At 43.3% G+C, this 24,017-nt stretch overlaps 1 protein-coding gene across 1 annotated transcript in view; it reads left to right on the top strand.

The window, feature by feature from the left end:
• Nucleotides 1-11,531: 11,531 nt before the first annotated feature.
• Nucleotides 11,532-24,017, top strand: part of LOC139168583 (putative neutral ceramidase C) — a 95,750-nt gene continuing 83,264 nt past the window's right edge. The window contains exons 1-3 of the mRNA XM_070754206.1: nt 11,532-11,808; nt 12,216-12,368; nt 12,687-12,869. Of these exons, the coding sequence (XP_070610307.1) occupies nt 11,532-11,808; nt 12,216-12,368; nt 12,687-12,869 (613 nt within the window). The remainder of the gene's footprint in view (nt 11,809-12,215; nt 12,369-12,686; nt 12,870-24,017) is intronic.

Genomic DNA, 24,017 nt, shown 5'->3' with positions numbered 1-24,017 from the left:
CATTTCTCTTTCTGATGGCGTTTCCTCTTTTTTCCAGTTTTGAGCTATCGTGATTCTGATTGCTGTTATAATATGTTGTATTAAATAGTAATAATCTTTTCAACTTTCTGATTTATTATGCCTAGAAGAAAAGTTTCTGGTTTTAGTGTCAATTTAATTGCAGTCATTTCAAAAATCCACATTTTAACCTTTTTCCATATTTCTTTTATTTTGGGGCATGTCCACCATAGATGAAAAAATGTTCCGTTTTTATTTGTGCACCTCCAAAAATTTGGTTTCAAATTTGGGTACATTTTTGTTATTCTGGCTGGTGCCAGGTGCCATCTGTAGAACATTTTATGAATGTTTTCTTTATACGGAACATATTTTGTTATTTTGTAATTTTTCCACTTTGATTCCCATTGTTCTAGATATATGGTATGTCCTACATTTTTTGCCCAACTGATCATGTTTCCTTTATTTCTGTTTCCATTTTATAATCAATTAAAAAACTATATAGCCTAGTTATAAAAAAATTTTCTTGGCCTAATATCAGTTTGTCTAATATAGTATCCTTGTCCTGAATTCCTTTGGGTTTTTTTGTCTTTATGCCATTTTACCTGAATTTGTGTATATGGCCACCAATCAATAATAATATTTTGTTTTTCCAGTTGTTGTCTAGTTTTGATATTACCTTTTTCGTCTAATATATGATTATAATTTACTATTTTTTTATCTGAAAGATGTTTGGAGGTGTAAGTGCTTCCATGCTGGAATACCATCTTGGTATTTTAATATAATGCTCTCTCTTAATCTTTATCCATGTCATCAATAAAGAATCTCTAATTATATGATTTTAAAAAAATGTTGGAACTTTATTTTTCTCATTCCATAGGAATCCATGCCACCCTTGTAAAATATCGTGTCCCTCTAAAGCAGTGGTTCTCAACCTTGGGGTCAGGACCCCTTTGGGGGTCGAACAACCATTTCACAGGGGTTGCCTAAGACCATAGGAAAAGACAAATTTCCAATGGTGTTAGCAACTAAAGCTTCTATTCTGGCATCTCGGAACATATTTTTACAATCCAACCAATCATGCATTTACGGGGGAGTGGGGTTTCCCTCTGACCTCTTGCCAATCACCTTAAAGATCTGTTGGAAGAATTGGCGCTAAACTTATAGTTGGGGGTCACCACAAGATGAGGAATTGTATTAAGGGTTCACGTCATTAGAAAAGTTGAGAACCACTGCTCTAAAGCTAGTAGTCTTTGATTTTTAACCTCTATCCAGTCTTTTATCCAAAGCTGTATTGTTGTTTGTTAGTAGGTTTCAAAATCTGTAAGTCCGAATCTGCCTTGTTTGGTCTTGTCCTGCAACCATTTTAGCTTTATTCTTGGTTTCTTCCCTTCCAATACAAATTTAGAAATTATACTGTGTAATTTTACAAAAAAAATATATTTAGTTTTACTGGAATCATTTGAAATAGGTAGAGAAATTTTGGTAAGATCGTCATTTTGATTGTGGAAATTCTCCCTACAAGTGAAATGTGCAATTTGTTCCATCTAATCAGTTGTTCTTCTGTCTTTTTGATTAATGTATCATAATTATCTTTTTTAATTGTACTACATCTTTTGGCTAGTATTATGCCTAAGCATTTCACTTTCTTTACAATTTGAATCCCTAATTTTTTTTCTAATTCCTGATCTTGTTCTAGTTTCATGTTTTTAGTTATAATTTTAGTTTTTTGTTTATTGATTTTTAGACCTGCCACTCTCCATATTGTTTTATTTCGCTCATTAAGTATTCCCCTGCTTCTATCGGATGGTCTATTATAAATACTAGATCATCTGCATATGCCTGCACTTTAAATTCTTGTTTTCTAACTTTCAAACCTGTAGTCCTTGGATTTGCCCTTATTTGATTTAACATTGTTTCAACAGATAGTATGTATAATAGTGAAGATAACGGACATCCTTGACGTACACCTCTCCAAATTTGAAATGATTCTGTTAATTCCCCATTAATCATGATTTTTGCGGATTGCATATGGTATATTGTTTGCGTCACTTGAATAAATTTTGGGCCAAATTTCATTTTTTGTAATAGTTCAAATATAAATTCCCATCTCAAATTGTCAAATGCTTTCTGCGTGTCTAAGAACATAAGTGCAGAATATCCAATATCATCCTTATATTATTTCTTATATATCTTCCTGGGAGGAATCCATTTTGATCCGTGTTTATCCACTTATTCAGAATTGGTTTCATTCTATCTGCCATAATTGACATAAAAATCTTATAGTCTACATTAAGCAACAATATTGGTCTGTAATTTTGTATATTTTGCTTTTTTGAGGTGTCCTTTGGTATCAAACTTACTAACGCTTCTGTCCAAGATTTCGGTGTTATTCCCTGTTCTAAGACTTCATTAAATATAATTAATAATATTTTCCCTAGTGTTTCTTTTAGTTCTTTATAAAGTTCACCTGGTATGCCATCAGGGCCTGGTGTTTTGTTGTTTTTTTGTTTCAATATTGCATTTTCTAATTCCATTAACGTTATTTTCTTATTTAATATTGTTCTATCTAATTCTGTTATCTCTTCTAATTTTGCTTTTTCTAAATATGTGTTTAATTGTTCTTCTTTTATCTCCTCTTTTTGATATAGTTCTGTAAAATATTTAACTGCAATTTTCTTTTTCGCTTCTATTGTATATTGACTATCTCCGTTTTCGTCTTCTAATCTTTGTGTGTATCGTTCTTCTTCTTCGTTCTTCTTCTTCTCTTTTAAATTTATATGCCAGCCACCTGCTCGTTTTATTTGCGTTTTCAAATTGATTTTGTTTAGCTGCCCTAATTTTACCGGTAATCTCATCTTGTATTAATAAATTAATATTATGTTTTAGTTTATCCCTGTCTTCTCTTAATTTCTCATTTTGTAGATCTTTTTGCATTTCTATTTCTAAGTGTTTTATTTTATTTTTATATTCATTCAGTTTTTTATCTTTAGATTTCTTTACTTTAGCTGAGTATGCTATTGTTAGTCCCCATATATATGCTTTCATAGTGTCCCAGATGTTTTGTATTGTAGTATCATTGTTCCAATTGTCTTGAAACAATAAGTTAAGTTCTTGTTTGATATAGTTAATGTAATTTTGCTCTTTAGTCAATGTTTGATTTAAAGCCCATCTATAATATTCTTTCTTTGGTTCTTTTATCTTCATTATTATTGGGTCATATATTTGGTCCTATTTCAATTTCTTCAGTAATTTCTCCTATTTCTTTATCTGCCCAAATCATATCTATCCTTGACCAAGACTTCTGGGGTGGTGAGTAGTAGGTATATTCTAAATCCTTGATATGTCTTTCCCTCCATAGGTCTGTAAGTCTGTGTTCTCTCACCATCTCAAAAAATTCCATTGGCAAGGTTTTCCTCTCTTTATTTTTTTTTATGTTTTATAATATTTTTGGGTATTATGTACCACGTTGAAATCGCCAATAATACATATATTTTCCCCTCCTACCTGTCTTACCTGTTCTTCTAATTTTTTTATAAAATTCCTTTTGATTTGAATTTGTAGCATATATTACCTGCTGTTTTTGAATCATGCTGTAAATACATAAATTTTAGGAGACGGGAGGAGGCATGAAGGAAGGTATGTAGAATGTAATTAAGAGAGATAACGGGAGAAAGGAATGTGCCAGTCTGTATTGCATTTTTGAATACGGAAGCGAAGAGAATAAAAACGGAATTTCTTTGTTTATGAAATACTGCATTCAGTAAGCGTTATTTTTAATAAATAAAGTTCTACCAGAAACCAGAACAGAAACCAGATTCACTTTACAACCCTGTTACTAACTTAAAAATTGCAGTGATTCATTTAACAACCGTGGGCAGAGAAGTCATAAAATGAGGCAAAACTCACTTAACATATATTTCATTTCATTTCAATTAAATTCAGTTGATTACAGTCATAGACCAGGGACTAGATCAAATAAAAACATTCAGTAAATATACAATTAAAAGTTATAAAATAATATAATATAATAATAAATAGCAGATAAAATCTATGATAAAATCCAGCCTGTCATTTACACATGATTTACAATACTAAAATTATAATACATAAACTTATTTATTTATTTATTTATTTATTTATTAGATTTGTATGCCGCCCCTCTCAGTAGACTCAGGGCGGCTAACAACAATAATAAAACAGCATATGAAAAATTTAATACAGTAGTACTTCGTGATACAAACCCCTCGTCATACGAACTTTTTGAGATATGAACCCGGGGTTTGGAAAATTTTTGTCTCTTCGTACGAACTTTTTTCGTCTTACGAACCCACCACCTGAACGCAGAACCCGGAAGTTTGGCAAAAGTTTGGGTTCAGCGTTCGGGTTCATAAGGCTGCCGAGAAGCGCCACCACCCAGCTGTCACCTTTTGAAACAGCTGGGGGGCTTCTCGGCATTCTCCCGAATGCCGAACCCGGAAGTTTGGCAAAAGTTCGGGTTTGCCGTTCAGGTTTGGGAGGCCACCGAGAAGCCCCGCGCCAGGCTGTCACCATGCCCGAAAAGCCACAGAGCTGTCGGCCAGTCAGGAGGCTCAAACGGAGGTGGGGAATCCCAATAGGGAATTCCATGGGCGGAGCTTTGACTTCACAAAGACGTCCTTCCTGGCCGGCTGAAACGTGGACTCCAGGAAGGACATCTCCGTGATGTCAAAGCTCCCCCCATGGAATTCCCTATTGGGATTCCCCACCTCCGTTTGAGCCTCCCAATTGGCCAACAGCTGCGCGGCTCTTCTGGCAAGGTGACAGCCGGACGGCAGTGCTTCTCGGTGTTCTCCTGAACCCAAACATTGAACCCGAACTTTTGCCGAACCTCCGGGTTCGGCATTCGGGAGAACGCTGAGAAGTGCCCGGCTGTTTCAAAAGGTGACAGCCGGGCGACGGTGCACAGCGGAGTGCCGTTTTTGCGTGGGTTTTTTTGCTTGCACTCATTAATTGATTTTACATTGTTTCCTATGGGAAACATTGTTTTGTCTTACGAAATTTTTGCCTTACGAACCTCCTCCCGGAACTAATTAAGTTCATAAGACAAGGTATTTAAAATAACTAAAAACCTTTATTAAAAATCAAACATACACACAAACATACCATGCATAAATTGTATAGGCCTGGGGGGGGAAATAATATCTCAATTCCCCCATGCCTGACGACAGAGGTGGGTTTTAAGGAGCTTACGAAAGGCGAGGAGGGTGGGGGCAATTCTGATCTCAGGGGGGAGCTGGTTCCAGAGGTTTGGGGCTGCCACAGAGAAGGCTCTTCCCCTGGGTCATGCCAGATGACATTGTTTAGTCGACGGGACCCGGAGAAGGCCAAATCTGTGGGACCTAACCGGTCGCTGGGATTCGTTCAGCAGAAGGCAGTCCCGGAGATATTCTGGTCCAATGCCATGAAGGGATTTATAGGTCATAACCAACACTTTGAATTGTGACCGGAAACTGATCAGCAACCAATGCAGACTGCGGAGTGTGGGTGTAACATGGGCATACTTAGGGAAGCCCATGATTGCTCTCGCAGCTGCATTCTGCACAATCTGAAGTTTCCGAACATTTTTCAAAGGTAGCCCCATGTAGAGAGCATTACAGTAGTCGAGCCTCGAGGTGATGAGGGAATGAGTGACTGTGAGCAGTGACTCCCGGTCCAAATAGGGTCGCAACTGGTGCACCAGGTGAACCTTGGCAAATGGCCCCCTCGCCACAGCCTAAAGATGTTTCTCTAATGTGAGCTGTGGATCGAGGAGGATGACCAAGTTGTGGACCCTCTCTGAGGGGGTCAGTGATCCCCCCCCCAGGGTGATGGACGGACAGATGGAATTGTCCCTGGGAGGCAAAACCCACAGCCACTCCGTCTTATCAGGGTTGAGTTTGAGTCTGTTGACACCCATCCAGACCCCAACAGCCTGCAGGCACTGGCACATCACTTCCACTGCTTCGGTGACTGGACAAGGAGTGGAGATGTAAAGCTGGGTATCATCTGCATACTGATGATACCTCACCCCATGCACTTGGATGATCTCACCCAGTGGTTTCATGTAGATATTAAATAGTAGGGGGGAGAGGACTGACCCCTGAAGCACCCCACAAGGGAGTAACCTAGAGGTCGACCTCTGACCCCCCAATAACACTGACTGCGACCGACCGGAGAGGTAGGAGGTTGAACCACTGAAGAACAGTGCCTCCCACTCCCAATCCCTCCAGCCGGGGCAGAAGGATTCCATGCTCGATGGTATCAAAAGCCACTGAGAGGTCAAGAAGCACCAGGACAGAGGATAAACCCCTGTCCCGGGCACGCCAGAGATCATCCATCAGCGCAACCAAAGCAGTTTGTGTGCTGTAGCCAGGCCTGAATCCAAACTGCTGAGGACCTAGATCAGCGGTCCCCAAACTACGGCCCGCGGGCCACATGCGGCCCACTGAGGCCATTTATCCGGCCCGCCGGTGAGTGACAAGAGCACAGGGAAAAGAGAGAGAGAAAGAAAGAAAAGGGAAAGAGAGGGAGGGAAGGAGAAATGGAGAGGAATGAAGGAGGGAAGGAAGGAAGGAGAAATGGAGGGAAGAAGGAAGGAAGGAAGGAAGGAAGAATGAAATGAATGGAGGGACAGAGGAAGGAAGGACTGTTTTGGGGGGGATAATATTTTTAATTTTTCTCTCAACATACATTCAAACAACACAGTGTACCATCTAATTTTCCATGAATAAAATGCAGTATTTTGTTAGTAACTAATATCAATCATCAAAAAAGTTGCAAAAGTTTTTTTTTCTAATTTTGTTATCCAGTTACATTCATTTTCTTTTAATTAAATTTCCTCCTTAATGTTCCTTCAAAAAGTGCAACACCAATTATATTTCTAACTTATTAACCATTATGCCAAAGTGCTTCCTTCTTTCTTTATACATTTTTCATAAGCCAAGAAAACCTTGTATAGCCAATCAGATGTCAAGAAAAGAAAATTAAAAACAAAACATAAACATATATGAATTTCAGACCTTCTGCCCCCTCTAAATAGTACGTTCCCATTTTGTTTTTTACTTTAAAACAAGGTATGTGCAGTGTGCATAGGAATTTGTTCATAGTTTTTTTATAGTCCAGCCCTCCAACAGTCCGAGGGACAGTGAACTGGCCCCCTGTGTAAAAAGTTTGGGGACCCCTGACCTAGATAATGAGCTTCTTCCAAGGACCGCTGGAGTTGAAGCACCACCACCTTCTCAACAACCTTCCCCATAAAGGGAAGGTTAGAGACTGGACGGTAGTTATTGAGCATGGATGAGTCCAGGGAAGGCTTCTTGAGGAGGGGGCGCACAAGTGCCTCCTTATAAAGGGCTGGAAAGGACCCCCTCCCCAAGGAGGCATTGACAATCTCCTGGACCCAGCTCCCCGTGACCTCTTGACTGGCCGATCCACGGATCCAGTAGACAGGTGGCGGAACTTACAGCTCCAATAGCCTTGTCCATTTCATCAGGTGTCACCAAGTCAAATGCCTCCCAGACAGATGGGCAAAGACGTTTAGCACCAGTCACCTCGACTGACTTGTTGTCAGTCGACTCTGTTTTACAATTGGTGTTGAGGTCTGCCCGGATTCGAGCGATTTTATCAGTGAAAAATGTGTTAAAATCCTGGGCACTACTCTGCAAGGGCTCCCCAACTCCCCCCTGATTAAGAAGGGAGCGGGTTACCCTAAACAGAGCGGCCGGGCGGGATTCCACTGATGCAATCAAGGTGGCATGAATACACGCATCTTGCCGCCTTGAGCGCCACTTTGTAAGTCTTAAATATGAGCTCTTACAAGTGTTCGATCGGATTCGGACTTACTCTTCCTCCATCGCTTCTCTAGATGTCTCTTCTGGTGTTTCAACTCCTGGAGTTCCTCGTTGAACCATGGAGCTCTACGGGGTCTAGTGCCGCGGAGAGGTCGCAGCGGCGCAATTCGGTCAATGGCCTCTGCTGCAGCCTTGTTCCAGGCCTCAGCCAGAGACTCTGCTGAACTGTGGACAAGTGCATCTGGAAGAACCCCAAGCGCCTTCTGAAAGACTTCTGGATCCATCAGCCGCCTGGGGCGGAACCACTTAATCGGTTATGCCTCCCTGCAGGGGAGGATTGGAGCCAGGAAGTCAAGCCGCAGTAGAAAATGGTCTGACCATGACAAAGGCAACACTTCTAAGCCCCTTAGTTTCATACCATTACTCAGTTGCTCAGAGAGGAATACCATGTCAGGTGCGTGCCCCCCCTCATGAGTCGGACCCTGTACTACTTGGGTCAGGCCCATGGCTGCCATGGCGGCCATGAACTCCTGTGCCAGTCCAGAGGATTCGCCAAGCGACGGCAGGTTGAGGTCCCCCAAGACAATAAGTCTAGGGAACCCCACCGCCAGCCCGGCTACCTCCTCGAGTAGCACAGGGAGAGCTTGTGCCACCCAGCTGGGAGGCAGGTACGTGAGAAGCAAGCCCACCTGAACCCCTAAGTCCAACTTCACCAGGAGGGACTCGCAACCCGCAATCTCCGGAGCAACGAGTCTATGCAGGCAAAGGCTCTCCCTGGCTATAATAGCCACTCCTCCCCGCCTTCCCTGGGGTCGAGGTTGATGCCATATCTGAAACCCGGCTGGGCAAATTTCAGAGAGAGGAACTCCTCCCTCCGGGCGCAGCCAGGTTTCAGTTACATATGCCAGGTCGGCCTCCTCATCCAGGATTAAATCCCAGATGAGGAGAGCTTTATTTACCACCCACCTGGCATTGAGTAGCAGCAGCTTGAGCTCAGGGCCAGAATTACACTCATCACCAGTACCCAGGATTGGGTTCACAGAGCCGGAACAAGGGATAGTTATTAAGCAGCGATCTCTTGTTCCCCTGGAATGGCTAACTCTGTGGCCCCTGTCATATCTGCCTCTCCCCAGCAAGACTGGAATATTCCGACCCTCTGCCACCCCAGATATCGGTGCCCCCTCCCCTCCCGCCTCTCAAGTGTCAGGTAGGCTAATGAAATCATTCATACCATTTTCATTTGTTTCATCCATACCAAAGTCCCACCCAGCCCACCCATAACAATCATTCATTTCATACATATTGTCACACCCACCCCAATAATCCATCAATATTAAATCCCCCCTCTAATAAATTAGCTAAAATGTTAATTACTAAAAACTCCATATAAATTCTATTAATAAACAATATAAACATCAAATTACACTAATACTAGAATACCAATTTACACTAAGTTATACTCAAGATCTTAATAGAATAACATAATTATTAAAAAATTGTTAAAATTATAAAGTGCAAAAAATATAGGAAGTAATTAAATTGATTTTCCATCAGGTCAGCAATACAGCACCAGTTCTAAAAGGTGAGTTCTGGAGAGAAAGATTCAATGACCAAGGAGAAGTCCTAGCATATTGTTCTTCAGGATCTTGGGATCTTTGGTGCCAGCCACTGCCACTGGCTGGCACTCTCAGGTCTTTCTCTGGATCCACAATCACTTTTGCTCCTCTGCTCTTACGGTATTTTCAAGTCTCCAGTCCCTCTGCAGTCTTATATGATTTTAATACAAACTCCATGTGGTCTCAGTAGGATGAGCTTCAATCTCCGTCTCAGTCTCCTCCTTCCTTGTAAGTCCACCTATTCCGATGGCTTCTCCGATACCGGGCGCCCCCACCATCTGGCGCTATGGCTTCCCAAGACCATCCGGTTTAATGGCAAGGATCCGGCTGGCTTGCTCAGTTCTAACAATGTTACAACTATTCAAAGGTAGTAACAGCAAGCGGATGACTCAAAAAACAGTGAGTAACAGCAGATGGCAAACAACAAGTAGACGGGCAAAGCGACAGATGGCTCTATTCATATCTAGCAGCCGCCATTTTTTGAGCCCCAGCTGATTATTTGGTGATATCTCCGTGGCGAAAACAGCCAAACAAAACGCCATGGAGCAGGGGGGCATCAGGATCTCCTCAGGTTAGATACAGGAGTGCCTTCTTCTGGGGCTCTAACCCCCTCTCTGTCCTCTGTCCTCCCAAGTGTGGACAAACAAACGGGCAAACAAACGGAGGTAACATTCGGTATGCCACAATGCCGCAGATGACACCATTTTCCGGAGCCTAGCTGATCAAACTGCAGACTCTGGGGTGAAGAAGGAACAGAAAACACCGCGGGGGAAACAGGGAATGAGGATCTTCTTGGGCAGCAAATGCTCACCTCTCCAAAACTGTGAGTCCTGCACTGAACCAAGCCAAAGATTCCTATATTTCTCGATGTTATCTACCATAGCCAGTGGAGCAGCAAGTCCACCCTCCTCCTTGCTCCCCTGCCGGAATCATGCGCATGGACAGGTATTCATCCACCATGCGGGTCACACCATGCAGGTCATGTGATGCCTTCTGCTATGGGACATCACATCTGAGGGTGGTGCATCTGTGTGGATGTTGAATAAGGTCTCATACACATTTCCAACATCTTCCAATGACCACCCCCCTGCGGTGCTGCCAGGGTCCCACTGCATTGCTGACTGCGTCCTACTTCTACTCCGCATGCACTCCAATTGTTCTGGGAACTCTTCCAATAGTGCATCCATGAGCGCACGCTTGTACTTGTGTATTCTGTGCTCCCGCTTGGGCAATGGTATGAAGGAGGTGATGCAATCCTTATAAAGGGGATCCAGCAGGGCGGCCACCCAGCAACTGGCAGAGTTGAGGATGTGGGCTACCCTGGGGTCATTCTGCAGGCACTGGAGCATGTAGTGGCTCATGTGAGCCAGGCTGCCCGGAGTCAAGGCGATGTTTTCAGCAACAGGTCTCTCCTCTTCCTCCTCCTCTTCCTCCTGCTCCCCCCTCCAGCCATTGGTGCCTGTGAGCTGCACTGAAGCCACCCTGCTGCAAGCCCTCCTCCTCCTGCCCCAAAACTCTATGCTGGCTGGACAGGGAAGTACTTGGTTGCTGTCAGCACAGCCCCCCACCCTGCGAGACATGGATTTGCTGGGAAAATGGGCCTTCCTCTGCCTGATCCTCCTGTTCTGCCTGCCGCTCTGTTTCCTCCTGTCACACATCCTGCATGGCCTGAAGGGTTTTTTCCAGTAGGCAAAGCATGGGGATGGTAGCACTGATGACGGAATTGTCAGCGCTGACCATATTAGTCCCTTACTGGAAGACATTCAGGACGGATCAAATGTCCCTCATGAAGGCCCACTCATTGGAGGTAACATGCTGTGAGTCTGCACTTCTACTTGACCGGGGGCTATGAAACTGGTAATCCACTATTGCCTGCTGTTGCTCACACACCCTTTTAAGCATATGCAGCGTGGAATTCCACCTGGTTGGCAAATCGCAGATGAGGCGGTGGGTGGGAAGGCCAAAATTCCTCTGCAGGGAAGATAGGCGAGCAGCAGCAGGGTGGGAACGTCGAAAGTGCGCGTACACCGCACGCACTTTACCCAGCAGCGCCAACATGCCCGTATAATTGGCCAGGAACTTCTGCACCACCAGGTTGACCACATGCACCATGCAAGGGATGTGCGTCAACCCCGCTCAACCCAAGGCTGCCACAAGGTTCCGCCCGTTGTCGCACACCACCTTCCCCGGCTTCAAGTTCAGCAGCAACAACCACTCATCTGTCTGCCCCTGGATGCCGGTCCATAGCTCCTGGGCAGTGTGTGGTCTCTCGCCCAAGCAGATGAGTTTCAGCATGGTGTGCTGCCGTTTACCCACCGCATTACCGTCTCCCCCACTGAAAAATCTTAGAGTGTCCCCATTAGGGGTGGTGCCTAAGAAAGCCAAAGGTGAATTTAGACTGATCCACCATTTGTCCTTTCCCCGGGTGAGTCAGTAAATGGTTTCATCCCAGAAGAGTAGTCATCAGTAAGGTACACCTCCTTTGACGAAGCAGTAAGAATGGTTCGTTGTTGCGGACCATGAGATGGGCATTTGCAGGGATTTGACATTCCTGGAGTTTTTCCCAATCGTTGTTTCAATGGAAATTTGGGGGGAGGAGTTCAGGAATAAAACAGTCTTGTTCTGGTGTGACAACCTAGCCGTGGTGCACGTCATTAACTCATTGTCATCTAAGAATGAACACGTAATGCACCTAGTTTGCCACTTTGTTAGCAGGTGCCTTGAAATCAATGTTTTATTCATGGCCCGACACGTTCCGGGCATTGAGAATGGCCTGGCTGATGCTCTATCACAGGGATAGCTGGCCAGATTTTGGGAGATGGCACCAGACACACAGCGGTTACCACACAAGGTTCCACCTCACATATGGCAGCTTGGGAACTTGAGGTCAACAGAGTGGTAAGAATGTCGGTGGCCCCTAGCACCAGACAAGCATACTTCAAAGCAGGTGAGGAGTTCTGGGTTTTTAGGCATAGCATAGGTCATATGCAGACCTGGCCCATTCCAGTAGAGCACCTGTTAGAATTCTGCGTTGAAAAGCATCAGGCTGGGTGGGCTCCCAGGACAATACGTAGTAAATTGGCAGGTTTGGCGTTCCTGGCAAAAGCTGGTGGTTTCCAAGATGCATCCAGGGATTTCAGAGTTAGGAAAATGCTGGAGGGATGGTCCAGGGAGCAGGTGCCAAAAATGGGCGACAAGAGGAATCCGCTTTCCGTTATCCAGTTAATAGGGATCTCCAAACAATGGAGGTCATTATGTTCCTCAGGTTACGAGGAAGTTCTTTTTCAGGCAGTAGCTTCCACAATGTTTTGGGGGGCTTTTAGAGTCAGTGAGGTCCTGGCATCGTCCCGGGATGATTCATCCTTCAGAGCCTTTCAGGCTAAGGATTTGTCTATCTCCAACGGCAAGCAGTCACTGCACTTGAGATTCTCCAAAACCGACCAGCTGGGTAAAGGCAGAGTGGTCCATCTTTCAAATGTGGGGGTTAATGAGATATGCCCTGTCTCAACACTGATTCGCTTTAAGGAAGCAAGAGGAGACAAGAAGGGCTACATTTTTTGTCCCCAGAATTTGGCTCCTTTAACAAGATATCAATTCTGGACCATCACCAAGAAAGCCTTAATGGCTATTGGTTTGGACCCCCTGATTTTTGGGACACACTCCTTCCAGATTGGGGCCGCATCAACAGCTGCAAGGATGGGGCTCCCGGCAAAGCAAATCCAAGGCATTGGAAGGTGGAAATCTGGGGCTTTTAAAGGCTACCTACAGACAGCAGTCAGAACACAGCCCCCTGTTCAGTAACTAATCTTGCTTGCCTTTTTCTCATTGGTTCTAGGTCCTGGCCTGGCTCCGTGGTGTGTTGTGCAACATGCAAGGGAGGTGCCCATGAGTCTTCCCACAATTCTGATGTGTGGGCACAGCATGATTTTTTGGGCTGGCAGAAGAGCACAGCTGTTATTAAGTTGCCATGCCAAGGTGGAGTGGCTGGGACGCAGAGGAATGCGCTGGGACGGTCTCCTCCCACTATTAAGAAGCTGGAGCCGCAGAAGGGCTGGACCAAGTGTGTTGGTGTTGCACTTGGGTGGCAACGACCTTGGACTGTTGAAGGGCTTGGCGCTTGTGACCCAAGTCAGGGTGGACCTTCGGGTCATAAGAGATATGTGGCCCAGCACATGGCTGGTGTGGTCCTGGATCCTGCCTCGCAAGGTTTGGAGATATGCTGAGCACCCAAGGGCTGTGGACAGACAGAGGCTATGGGTGAACAAGGAGATTGGGAAAATATTTCTGGCCAAAGGAGGTTCTATAATTAGGCATCCTGGCATTCGCATTCATATCCCAGATTTATACCATCCAGATGGGGTGCACTTGACAGATGTTGGCAACGACATCTTCCTGACTGACCTGTAGAGGGGCCTGCGGGAGCTGGTGCAGGCGTAGTTGGGGTGCTCGGGGCCAAGATTGAGATCTGACCCCCTGCTGTGGCAGAAACGGGGCAGAAAAGGGTGTCAGTAGCAACTGTGTGTTCTCCCTTGGGCATCTTTTAAAAGGTGATGGGTTCCTTCTTCACATAACTCATGCTTCCTCCTCGGACAGAGCGGTGGGAGGGAGGAACTCTTGGGGCTCATCCACGTCATTTCTGTTTCCGGGCCACGGGGGTGAGCCCTCCCACATGCTGGGTGTGGCTTTAGGTTTGGGTGAAGACGTGTCACGCTTCACCTTTACCAAGCAAGGAGTTCGCCCATTAGTTGCCCAGGTATGTTATGTCAGGTATTCCGCCCCATTTAGTATTTCTGTAATTCAATAAAGTGACCTATTTTTCATTCAGCTCTTGTGTCCTAGTATTATTCCCCATCCAATGCAATTGAGAGGCTGGGCGAAATCATCACCCAGCCGACATTTGCGGTGATGGGGAGGGGCGAGGACACCGCCTCCCTACTGGGCATGCACGCCTACATGCTGCTTGAAGCGCACCATATGTTGGGGGAGGGCCGGCAGAGAACGCTGCCGGCCCAACATTCCTCCTGATTGGGAGGGGCATCTTTGCCACCCCTCAGCTGATTGGGGAGTCCGGGAGGTGAGGGAGTTCCCCCGAGAGTAAGTGGCTCGGGGGAGATGATGCAGGAGGAGGATGTGGTCAGCAGGCCTATTTCAGGGCCTGCTTTTCTTGCCCTCGCTCCTTTTACTTCCTGCTCGCCTCCCAATCGATCACCCACCCACCCTCTGCTATATCCAGAATATCTTTCCACAGGTTACCTGTAGGGGCCAACGAGGAATTTTTTACATTCTTGGAAATTTTTGTCAGATTGTTTTTTCGCCTTCTGCATCCTGGTCACATGTGAGGTTTGTAAGGGTTAGGGGTATTGATTTGTAAATAGGTTGATTTGAATTTATTTTGGTTTTGGTCACTATTTGGCAGAAACGGGGAGGAAAAGGGTGTCAGTAGCAACTGTGTGTTCTCCCTTGGGCATCTTTTAAAAGTGATGGATTCCTTCTTCACTCAACTCATGCTTCCTCCACGGATAGAGCGGTGGGAGGGAGGAATTCAGGTCATTTCCGTTTCCGGGTCACAGGGGTGAGCCCTCCCACACACTGGCCGTGGCTTTAGGTTTGGGTGAAGACATGTCACGCTTCACCCTTACCAAGCAAGGAGTTCACCCATTAGTTGCCCAGGTATTTTATGTCAGGTATTCCGCCCCATTTAGTTTCCTCTGCAGGTCTCCTTCTGTAATTCAATAAAGTGACCCATTTTTCATCCAGCTCTTGTGTCCGAGTATTATTCCCCATCCAATGCAAATGTTTCTTACAAGCACAGAATTTCCTTTGTTGAGATGACATCCAGCTTAAAATGAACTGATTAATTGTGTGAGCTCTTTACCTCAAGAGCCTTGTTCTTTATTGCTATCCAATCCAGACCACGTATTACCACCGTATCCAAAGGTGGGTAAGATAGATGGGGGGAGGGGGGAGTCAAAGTCAGCAAGATGAAACTTGGAATGTCACCATGTAAATTCTACCCATTTTGTATATGAACCAATGAACCTAGTGGTTTTTTGGAACTCACCGAACGACAAGCCTCAAGATGTTTCCAGGGGAATACTAGCAGGAAACGATTAGACAAAAACCTATTAAATTGCTGTTTATTTGATTCATATCACTTCATGAACCCTGGTGGCACCGTAGTTAAAAGTGTACTATTGCTTGAAAATTCTGCCCATAGCTTGGAGTTCAATTCTGATGAAGTTCAAGATTGACTCAGCCTTCCATCCTTCCAAGGTCAGTAAAATGAGGACCCCGATTGTAAACCACCAAGAGAGTGCTGTTAAGCACTCTGGCGTGGAATATAAGCCCAAATGCTATTGCTAAATGCTATTGCCAACTTTTGTTCAGTGCCAGAAAATGTATGCAGCACTACCTTTCCCATTTTCCCTACAGAACAGCTGCTCTGTGAGAAAGTTAGAGCAGGTTTCTTAAGTGTCATTAAAAGATACACCCATACCTTTCTGATTGAAGGTCAGGCTGTTTCTACAGCTACTCATAATAGTAAGCACATCAGTCTAAAATGAGAAGCAAAGAGTTTGCTCAGAGTAAGCACCTGCCTTTGGGAAGGGCCAATAAGTAAGTAAGTAGCATTCAATTTTTTTAATATGAAAATAAAATGGGGGTGTTGAATTTTCAGCTGTTGGCAGAGAAGAAAACAGTGGGAACAAGAGGTCTATCCACTGAATATTAGAAATGAACATTTTGCATAGTAAATTTGGAGTCAGTCTCTTACAGGGAAAGCTGATGAAATAAAGGGAGAAAGAAATGAAGCCGGTGTGGAATTTTCTTTTGCACAATGTATTGCTTGCACCACTCTGAAAACAAAGGAGGTTGTCAGATTGACTTTTCTTCAATGCCAGATAGTTTGAAATAGTTAATAGGATCTATTTACTACTACTATGTTATTCTGTTAATTTATTTAGAATTAGATTCTAATTCTAAATTCTAATGTGGTTTCAGTTTTCCAATCAAGTATAGAATTGGCTATGTCTAGTTTAGTGAAAAGGACTAGTGGTGACATGATAACAGTGTTTCAATATCTAAGAAGTGCTGCCATGAAGAAGAGGAGGTGAACCTATTGTCCAAAGTATCTGAAGGCAGGTCAAGAAGAAATGGATGGAAACTAATCAAAAAATTAAGCAACCTAGAGCTAAGCAGAAATTTCTTGAAAGTTAGAACAATTAATCAGTAGAACAAGTTGCCTGCAGAAGTTGTAAATGCCCCAACACTGGAAGTTTGTAAGAGATTGGACAATCATTTGTCTGAAATGGTATAGGGTTTTGTGCCTGAGCAGGGGGTTGGACTAGAAGACCTCCAAGATCCCTTCTGACTGTGTTATTCTGTATTTTATCCGCAACCACCGTTCCCCGTAAGCTGCGTCAGTGAGCAGGCGTGCACCCCCAAATACCCCCGTGTGCGCCCTTTTCCATGGGCGCACACTCCCCATCCCCCTGCCAGTCTGCAGGGGAGCGGGGAGGCACCAGCAGTAAAAGGAAAGGGGCCGCGGCCACCCCTGCCTCCCCACTGTGCCTCCGGCCCCCTCGCGCCCCTGGCCTCTCGGCCCTGCCCCCCACCTGCCCGATCCACCCCCTCTCCTCCTCCTCCACCTCCTGCGCTCCCAGCCAGGGGGCTGCGAGAGAGTTTTCTCCGCGCGCTTCGGGAATGCCCGCCCCACCCCTCTTGCAGTCCCTTCGCTGGGAGCTTTTTCCTCCCAAGCTTTCAGCAAGGGGGCTGCAGTAGAGGCAGGGCAGGCGTTCCCGAAAAACTCAGAGAAAGCGCTCTCGCAGCCCCCTCGCTGAAAGAGAGAGAGGGAGAGAGAGAGAGAGAAATCCGCCTCCTCTCCTCCTCTTCCGCCGAAAGAAAAGCGCGGAAGCTGCCTGCTTGAGCCTCGTGTTGCTCCAGCCCACTTCGTCCTGCCTGTCATCCTCTGTTGTGTTTTTTTTGGGGGGGGAGTGGCGGGAAAGCCCTGTGCTGGCCAGGAAAGCTGGCTTTGCTTTCCGTGAAAGCAGCACGCCTTTTAAACATGCTGCTTTCCTGCACCTCTTTCCTGGGGGGGGAGTGGCCTCCTCCCCCCTGCCCAGGAAACAGTTGCAAGAAAGCAGCGTGTTTAAAAGGTGCGCTGCTTTCGCGGAAAGCAAAGCCGGCTTTCCTGGCCGGCACAGGGCTTTCCTGCCACTCTCCCCTGAAAACACAACGGAGGTCCAGGATGACAGGAGAAGTGGGGTGGAGCAACGCGAGGCTCAAGCTGGTGGCGGAAGACCTCCGTTGTGTTTTCGGCTGGGGGGGGCAGGAGGACCTTCCTGGCTTTCCCGGGCAGCTGGCTTCAGCCTTGTGCCAGTCAGCAAAGCCGGAGACGTGGAGAGAAAGGAAAGAGAGGGAGGGAAAGAGGAGAGGAAAGCAATAGAGAGAGAAAGAAAACACAGAAAGAGAGAGAAAAAGGGGGAGAGAGATAGAAAGAGAGGGACAGAGAAAGTGAGAAAAAGAGAGAGAGAGCAAGAGGGGGAGAGAGAATGAGAAAGAGAGAGAAATGACTCTTGATTTAAAGCATATGGTAAAAAAACACCCAAATAATAACAAAGAAAAAAAACCCAGCCGTTTGTGTGTGTGTGTGTGTGTGTGTGTGAACTCTTGAACCATTTCCAATAGCTCACCTGTTATTGAAAATGGTTCAAGAGTTCACACACACACACACACAAGGGGGGAGGAGACAGGGATGGAAAAAGAGGAGAAGATAGTAATAATAGTAATAGATTTTGGTTTTGTTTTATTATTAATTTCTTTTAATAAAAAAGAAGGGATTTTTTAAAAAAATTATTTATTTATTTATTTATTTATTTATACTTCTATGCCGCCCAGTCCCAAAGGGACTGCCGCTCAGACACTATACTTTTCCGCCCACACCGAAAAAAAATTAGAGGGAACATTGTCCGCAACACACATCATTGCAGCTATCATTTTAACTTTGTGCCTGTGGACACTCCTGCAAATAGACATAAGATCGCATCCTGTCTGGGTGGACTACAGCAGTGAATCTCAGCAGAATAAAATGAAATGCTTACATCTGATAGGCAGAGTGTAATTAGTCATATTTGCAAAGCAAGCTACTTCAGATTTCAGTAACAAGAAGTCTAAGGTTTGCAAGGATCTCTAGGACCAACTGGTCTATGTATATTTAGATGATTCAATAATAGCTAAGAGTAAATTCTCACACTCTTCATCATCATCATTATGATGTATGAAGAACACATTGGGCATACAGTGGTACCTCTACCTACGAACGCCTATACTTATGAACTTTTCTAGATACAAACCGAGTGTTCAAGATTTTTTTGCCTCTTCTCACAAACCATTTCCCACTTTCGAACTTGAGCCTCCGAAACAGTAACCAGAAAAGGCAGGGAGAAGCCTCCATGGGGCCTCTCTAGGAATCTCCTGGGAGAAAACAGGGCCTCCACCCTTCCTGTGGTTTCCCCAATCGGAAGCATTATTTGCTTTTACAATGATTCCTATGAGAAAAATTGCTTCTTCTTACGAACTTTTCTACTTAAGAACCCTGTCATGGAATGAATTAAGTTTGTAAGTAGAGGTACCATGTATTTTCAAATGGTTTTGGTCATTTGCAGCATCTTGACATTGTGCAAAGGGACATTAATAATCTTAAAATCTTCCCTAAATGTTTGTCACCAAATTTTCCAGCTTCATTTTCTCTTTCCTCCAGACTGTATCAAACCGTGCAATTTTTGCATACCAATCTTTAAGCATATATACGTTATTGCCAACCAGCTGCATTCGACGTTCATTCACAATCTTCAAAAGACATTCTAAATCTGATCTTTGTAGTACCTCTTCATTAGCAATGTGGTCACGACCTGGAGGATTCTTCTCCATTAGCATTGTTGGAAAACATTTTGTCATCTGAGAAGCAAATCAGAGTCCAAACCTTGACTTCTTCCAACTTCCAATTTCCAATTTCCAACTTCCAATTTCCACACAGCCACGTGGGAAACAAACTGTAGTCAAACTGATACTAACTTTTCCTATAGTTCCCCACTCAGGTTAAAATTCATCCCTCATCCTACATCACGTGGACCACTCCAGTTCTCTGAACATCCACAGTCATCCCCTGTACTTCCTTTGTTGCTTAACAAAGGACGACCTTGAATCTTCTGGAAGGAATTTGTTGTGCCTAGTATCTTTCCCTCTCATGCAACCACCTCTTCCAATTGCTTGATTGCTTCAGCCTGACAGATTTCATCATTTAAATCATTTAATCATTTAATCCTCTTGGTTGTACACTTTCATGTTTCACAAACCTATATTGCAGTTGTTATAACAACACCCTTGAAAAGTTCTATCTTCGTAATAATATTAATGGCTATTGTAGACCAAATGGGGTGCATGTACTATAACATGGATGCTGCCATTCCTATTTGATAGTTAATGTCCTTCTGTACCTCCATCAATAGATATAATGCTGCCAAGATAAATAACACTGGACTTCTTATATAGCCTGGCCACAGCCTCTTATAGGCTTATTACCCTGAGCACTTCTGACTTACTTAAACTTGACCTTCTCAAAATTTATCAATAAACAAATCTTGTTGGTTAAACCAAAATTTTTAGCTATTTTTTGCAAGCACCCCTTGGTTTCACTAAGCAATATGAGTCCTTGGCATATCAATCAATCAATCAATCAATCAATCAATCAATCAGATATCATTTGCAAAGTCTACATCTGTTAGATAGGCTGTTGCCCATTGGATGCCAAAGCTACAGTTATCCTTCGCTCTATGCATAACAAATTGCATGGAGAGGGGAAATATGAATGGTGGTGGTATACATGTCATGGCCCTATCAAAGCCTGGGTCCAAGGAGGAGGACAAGATAGAACTAGGGCTAATGGAGGAGGATGGTGCTGTCTCTCTCACCCCGGAGGAGTGACTGTAAGAACAGGATGAGACAGTCCCAGGTCCCTCGGGTCTTGAGGAGTGGCTGGCAATGGAGAGAAGCCATGGTGACTTAACAACTCACTTAACAACTGAGGCAAGAAAGGTCGTACAATGGGGCAAAACTCACTTAACAAATGTCTCACTTAACAACAGAAATTTTGGGCTCAATTGTGATAGTAAGCCGAGAACTACCTGCAATGGAGCATGAGCAACATGTGAACAAACTGATAAATTAGGGCTGTTAGTTGGGCTAAATAATTTTCCTGCATTCTTTGAGATAACCAAAACAAAAAATGATGCCGGTGTAATTTCTGCTGTTGTCATCAAGCAATTTTGCCTCCATAAAGAAACTAATGAATGATGTTGCTGCTGTAACCGCTTTAATGCAGGACAAGCTAAGGAAAGCAATGCAATGGATCTGTCTGGTTTTGTTTGCCCACCACCATATCCCATCTGGTGGGAAATATCTCCCATCAATTGCAATCAGTATTGGGCAGCTTTTATTTCTTTTGATTTGATTTCTTTCTGTACATAGATTGCCACTCCTTTTTTCTTTTTATCGCTTAGTGAAGTATAGAGTTCTCTTAATTTTTTACATTCTAAATATTTTTTTGTGTATCTGCTTAATATGAACTTTCTGTAAACATGCTATTCCACCTTTTAATTTGATTATTTTGCAAGTATTTTTCTTCTTTTTTATGGATTATTTAATCCTTTGATATTTAAAGATATAAATTTTATTTCTTGTTGCATTTAGTTCTTGTGAAGCCTTTTTAATCTATTTACTTGTTTCTGCCGCTGTTTGCATTCCTGTTTTTACTCTGTCTACTTTTTTATTTGTATTCTCTGATTCTTTTGTTCCTTCTCCTTTCTCCTTTTCTGCCATCACTCTCTCTTCCTCTTGGCTTTCTACCTCTAAATTTTCTTCACTTTCTGTTTCCCCTTCTATATTGGCTGTTTGCTCATAGATCTCTTGTGCTCTTTCTATCATATCTACCTTTACCTTTCTCCATTCTAATGTAATCAGCATCCCCTCTGGGATGATCCATCTAAACATAATGCTCTTCTGGTTTAGTATATTTGCTAGGGATCTGTAATACCATCTGAGTTCCCTTACTCTTCTCGGGATCTGTTTCAAAATATTAATTTTTCTGTCCTTGTAAGTTAATGTTTCCCCTCTTGTGGCTGCATATACTTTATCCCTGAATGATTCCCATGCAAATCTTATGTGGATTTCCCTTGGCAGATGATGTCACCTAGCATAGTTGGTCTTGATCTGAAATACTCATTACCGGACTCCATAGTGTCATCCCCAAGCCCCCAACAATTTACCCTTAGATTATCTATGATTGACCTATCCTTCAAAATCAGACTCTGTTGTTCTAAAATTTTAAGTATTTTATTCCAAATGACCACATAGTACTGTACTCTTTTGCAATATTCAGGTTAACAATTTACCTTAAGTCTTAATAGATTCTAGAGGTATACAATATATTTAAATGTCTATTAATATATAAATATTCATATGAATATAAAGTTATAAGTTATAAGTATATATATTCAGATGTTTCACTAATCAAATTTTATAATATGTCAAAATATCAGTAAATCTAAAGTTAATTAAGATATTAAATGTTCCTAATCAATTAACATAAAAAGTATTTTAAAAAAATTGTACTATATTTAAATCTATATCAATACTTCTATAAAATCTATGCATTTCTATAAAATCTTATAAACTTATAGTTCATAGTTAATCTAAATAGATCTTATATAATCTAAATAGATACTTTTACAGTGGTACCTGTACTTAAGAATGCCTCTACTTAAGAATTTTTCTAGATAAGAACCGGGTGCTCAAGATTTTTTTTGCCTCTACTTAAGAACCATTTGCACAATATATTTATTCTATTTTCTTCTATTGGTTGTCTCTCTCTCTCTCTATATATATTATGATACACGCCAGACCACAAACTCAGAGCCAAAGAGACCCAGGATATTACACCACAGACATACATTACAAAATAACTGACTAGGTTGCAGGCATCATCTGCCACAACCACTCAGAATGTCACCCCAATGTACTAACATCAACTAATGTGCATACATCAACTACATCAATTACTCAGGGTGTTACCCCACCAACTAATCAGGATGTTTCAATACAGCCAACCAATTGTAGTAGCTGAGCCAGCACTCCACATCCATCCAGCAGTATTTGGACCATGCTTTGTTCACCCAATGATGAGTGGGACCTTGTCTGTCACTAGGAGTCTATCAACCTTACATGGGAAAAGATCTATACACCTATACCCGTGAAAATCTATGAAAACAAACAAACACACACACACACACACACACACACACATATATCAATAAAAGTTCATAGAAGTGTCTTTAAAGTAACGTTATTAGACTGAGATAAGATCTTTTTTGTTTTTGCTTTGTTGTTTCAATACCAGAGTCCATAATTGTTTTTCAAGTCTCATTTCCTTAGTTCTTTTTATATGTGAACTGATGTTTTCCATGTCTGTAACCAATTGTTGTTTTTCCCATTCAACAATGTAATCTCATGGTTTAACATTCCATTCCGCTTGGTTCCAATACTGTCAAGTCATTTACCATGTATTTTTCGCCATTCTAGCTTCCGGTCTCTGTTCTTCTCTCCTATCTCCGATCTCTCAAAGGGATAGCCAAACAAAATCACTGCTGTAGCCTTTATAGTTAATAGTTAATAGTTAATCCAATATTTCCCCTGTAGTTGATTGTTTTCTTAACTACTCACGGGTGCACACAGCAATGTGATCTGTCGTTCCGCTCTACTTGCGTTCTGTTAAAATGTCCACCATGCGCCATTCACTCTTCTGTGTTTCAATCTCCACTCTCATCTCCTACCTCTGATCTCTGGTCTCCAGTAAGGTGCATCCTGTTTCATTAACAAAAGTAAGGAAACAGTATCAGCCAATAATATAGGTGGTACTATTTTAGATCCTCCAGAGAGATCTTTTTTCTGACTTTCAGATAGCTTGTTTATTGTAACCTATTCAGTTCTGTCATGTCCTTCTGCTCTCCTCTCATTTTGGCCACTATATCTCTCTTTGCGTGATTTGTCACTTTTGTCTTTTTAGATGGATCTCTCTCACTGCAATGCTCTGACCTGTGAAAAACCAATTTACAATTTGGGTTCAATACATCTCAATCTTCTTTTCCTTATTCTTTAATGGTGTGCTGAGACTTCGGACCCACCATTCTTCAAAGAGCATGAACGAGCGCTTTCAATCCAGATAGTAAGGGTTTCCCTTCAGCCCAGCGGGTGAACGCCTTTGCCATGCTGTGGCCCGGATTGTCTCCTTCTTGACCACCCAGTCCTACAAACTGGTCATTCCCCCAAAGGTTTCCAGATTGAAAGAAAAACAGCCTCGAAGAACACAGAGTTACTTTTCTACAGCTGTCACTCCTGCACTGCCAACCGGAAGTCCGTAATATCTATCTGACATACAACATTTTAGCAATGATGCATAATTTCTGTTCACAATTTACCCAGTGATTAGGAAATAGTCCTGGTTTCTTTAGGATTCACCCATTCAAAAAATGAGAACTTAGTTCTT

The sequence above is a fragment of the Erythrolamprus reginae genome, chromosome 5 (assembly GCF_031021105.1).
Source record: "Erythrolamprus reginae isolate rEryReg1 chromosome 5, rEryReg1.hap1, whole genome shotgun sequence".
In the NCBI taxonomy this organism is placed as follows: domain Eukaryota; kingdom Metazoa; phylum Chordata; class Lepidosauria; order Squamata; family Dipsadidae; genus Erythrolamprus; species Erythrolamprus reginae.
The sequence above is the reverse complement of the archived record's forward strand: the minus strand, read 5'-3'. Positions and strand labels throughout refer to the sequence as shown.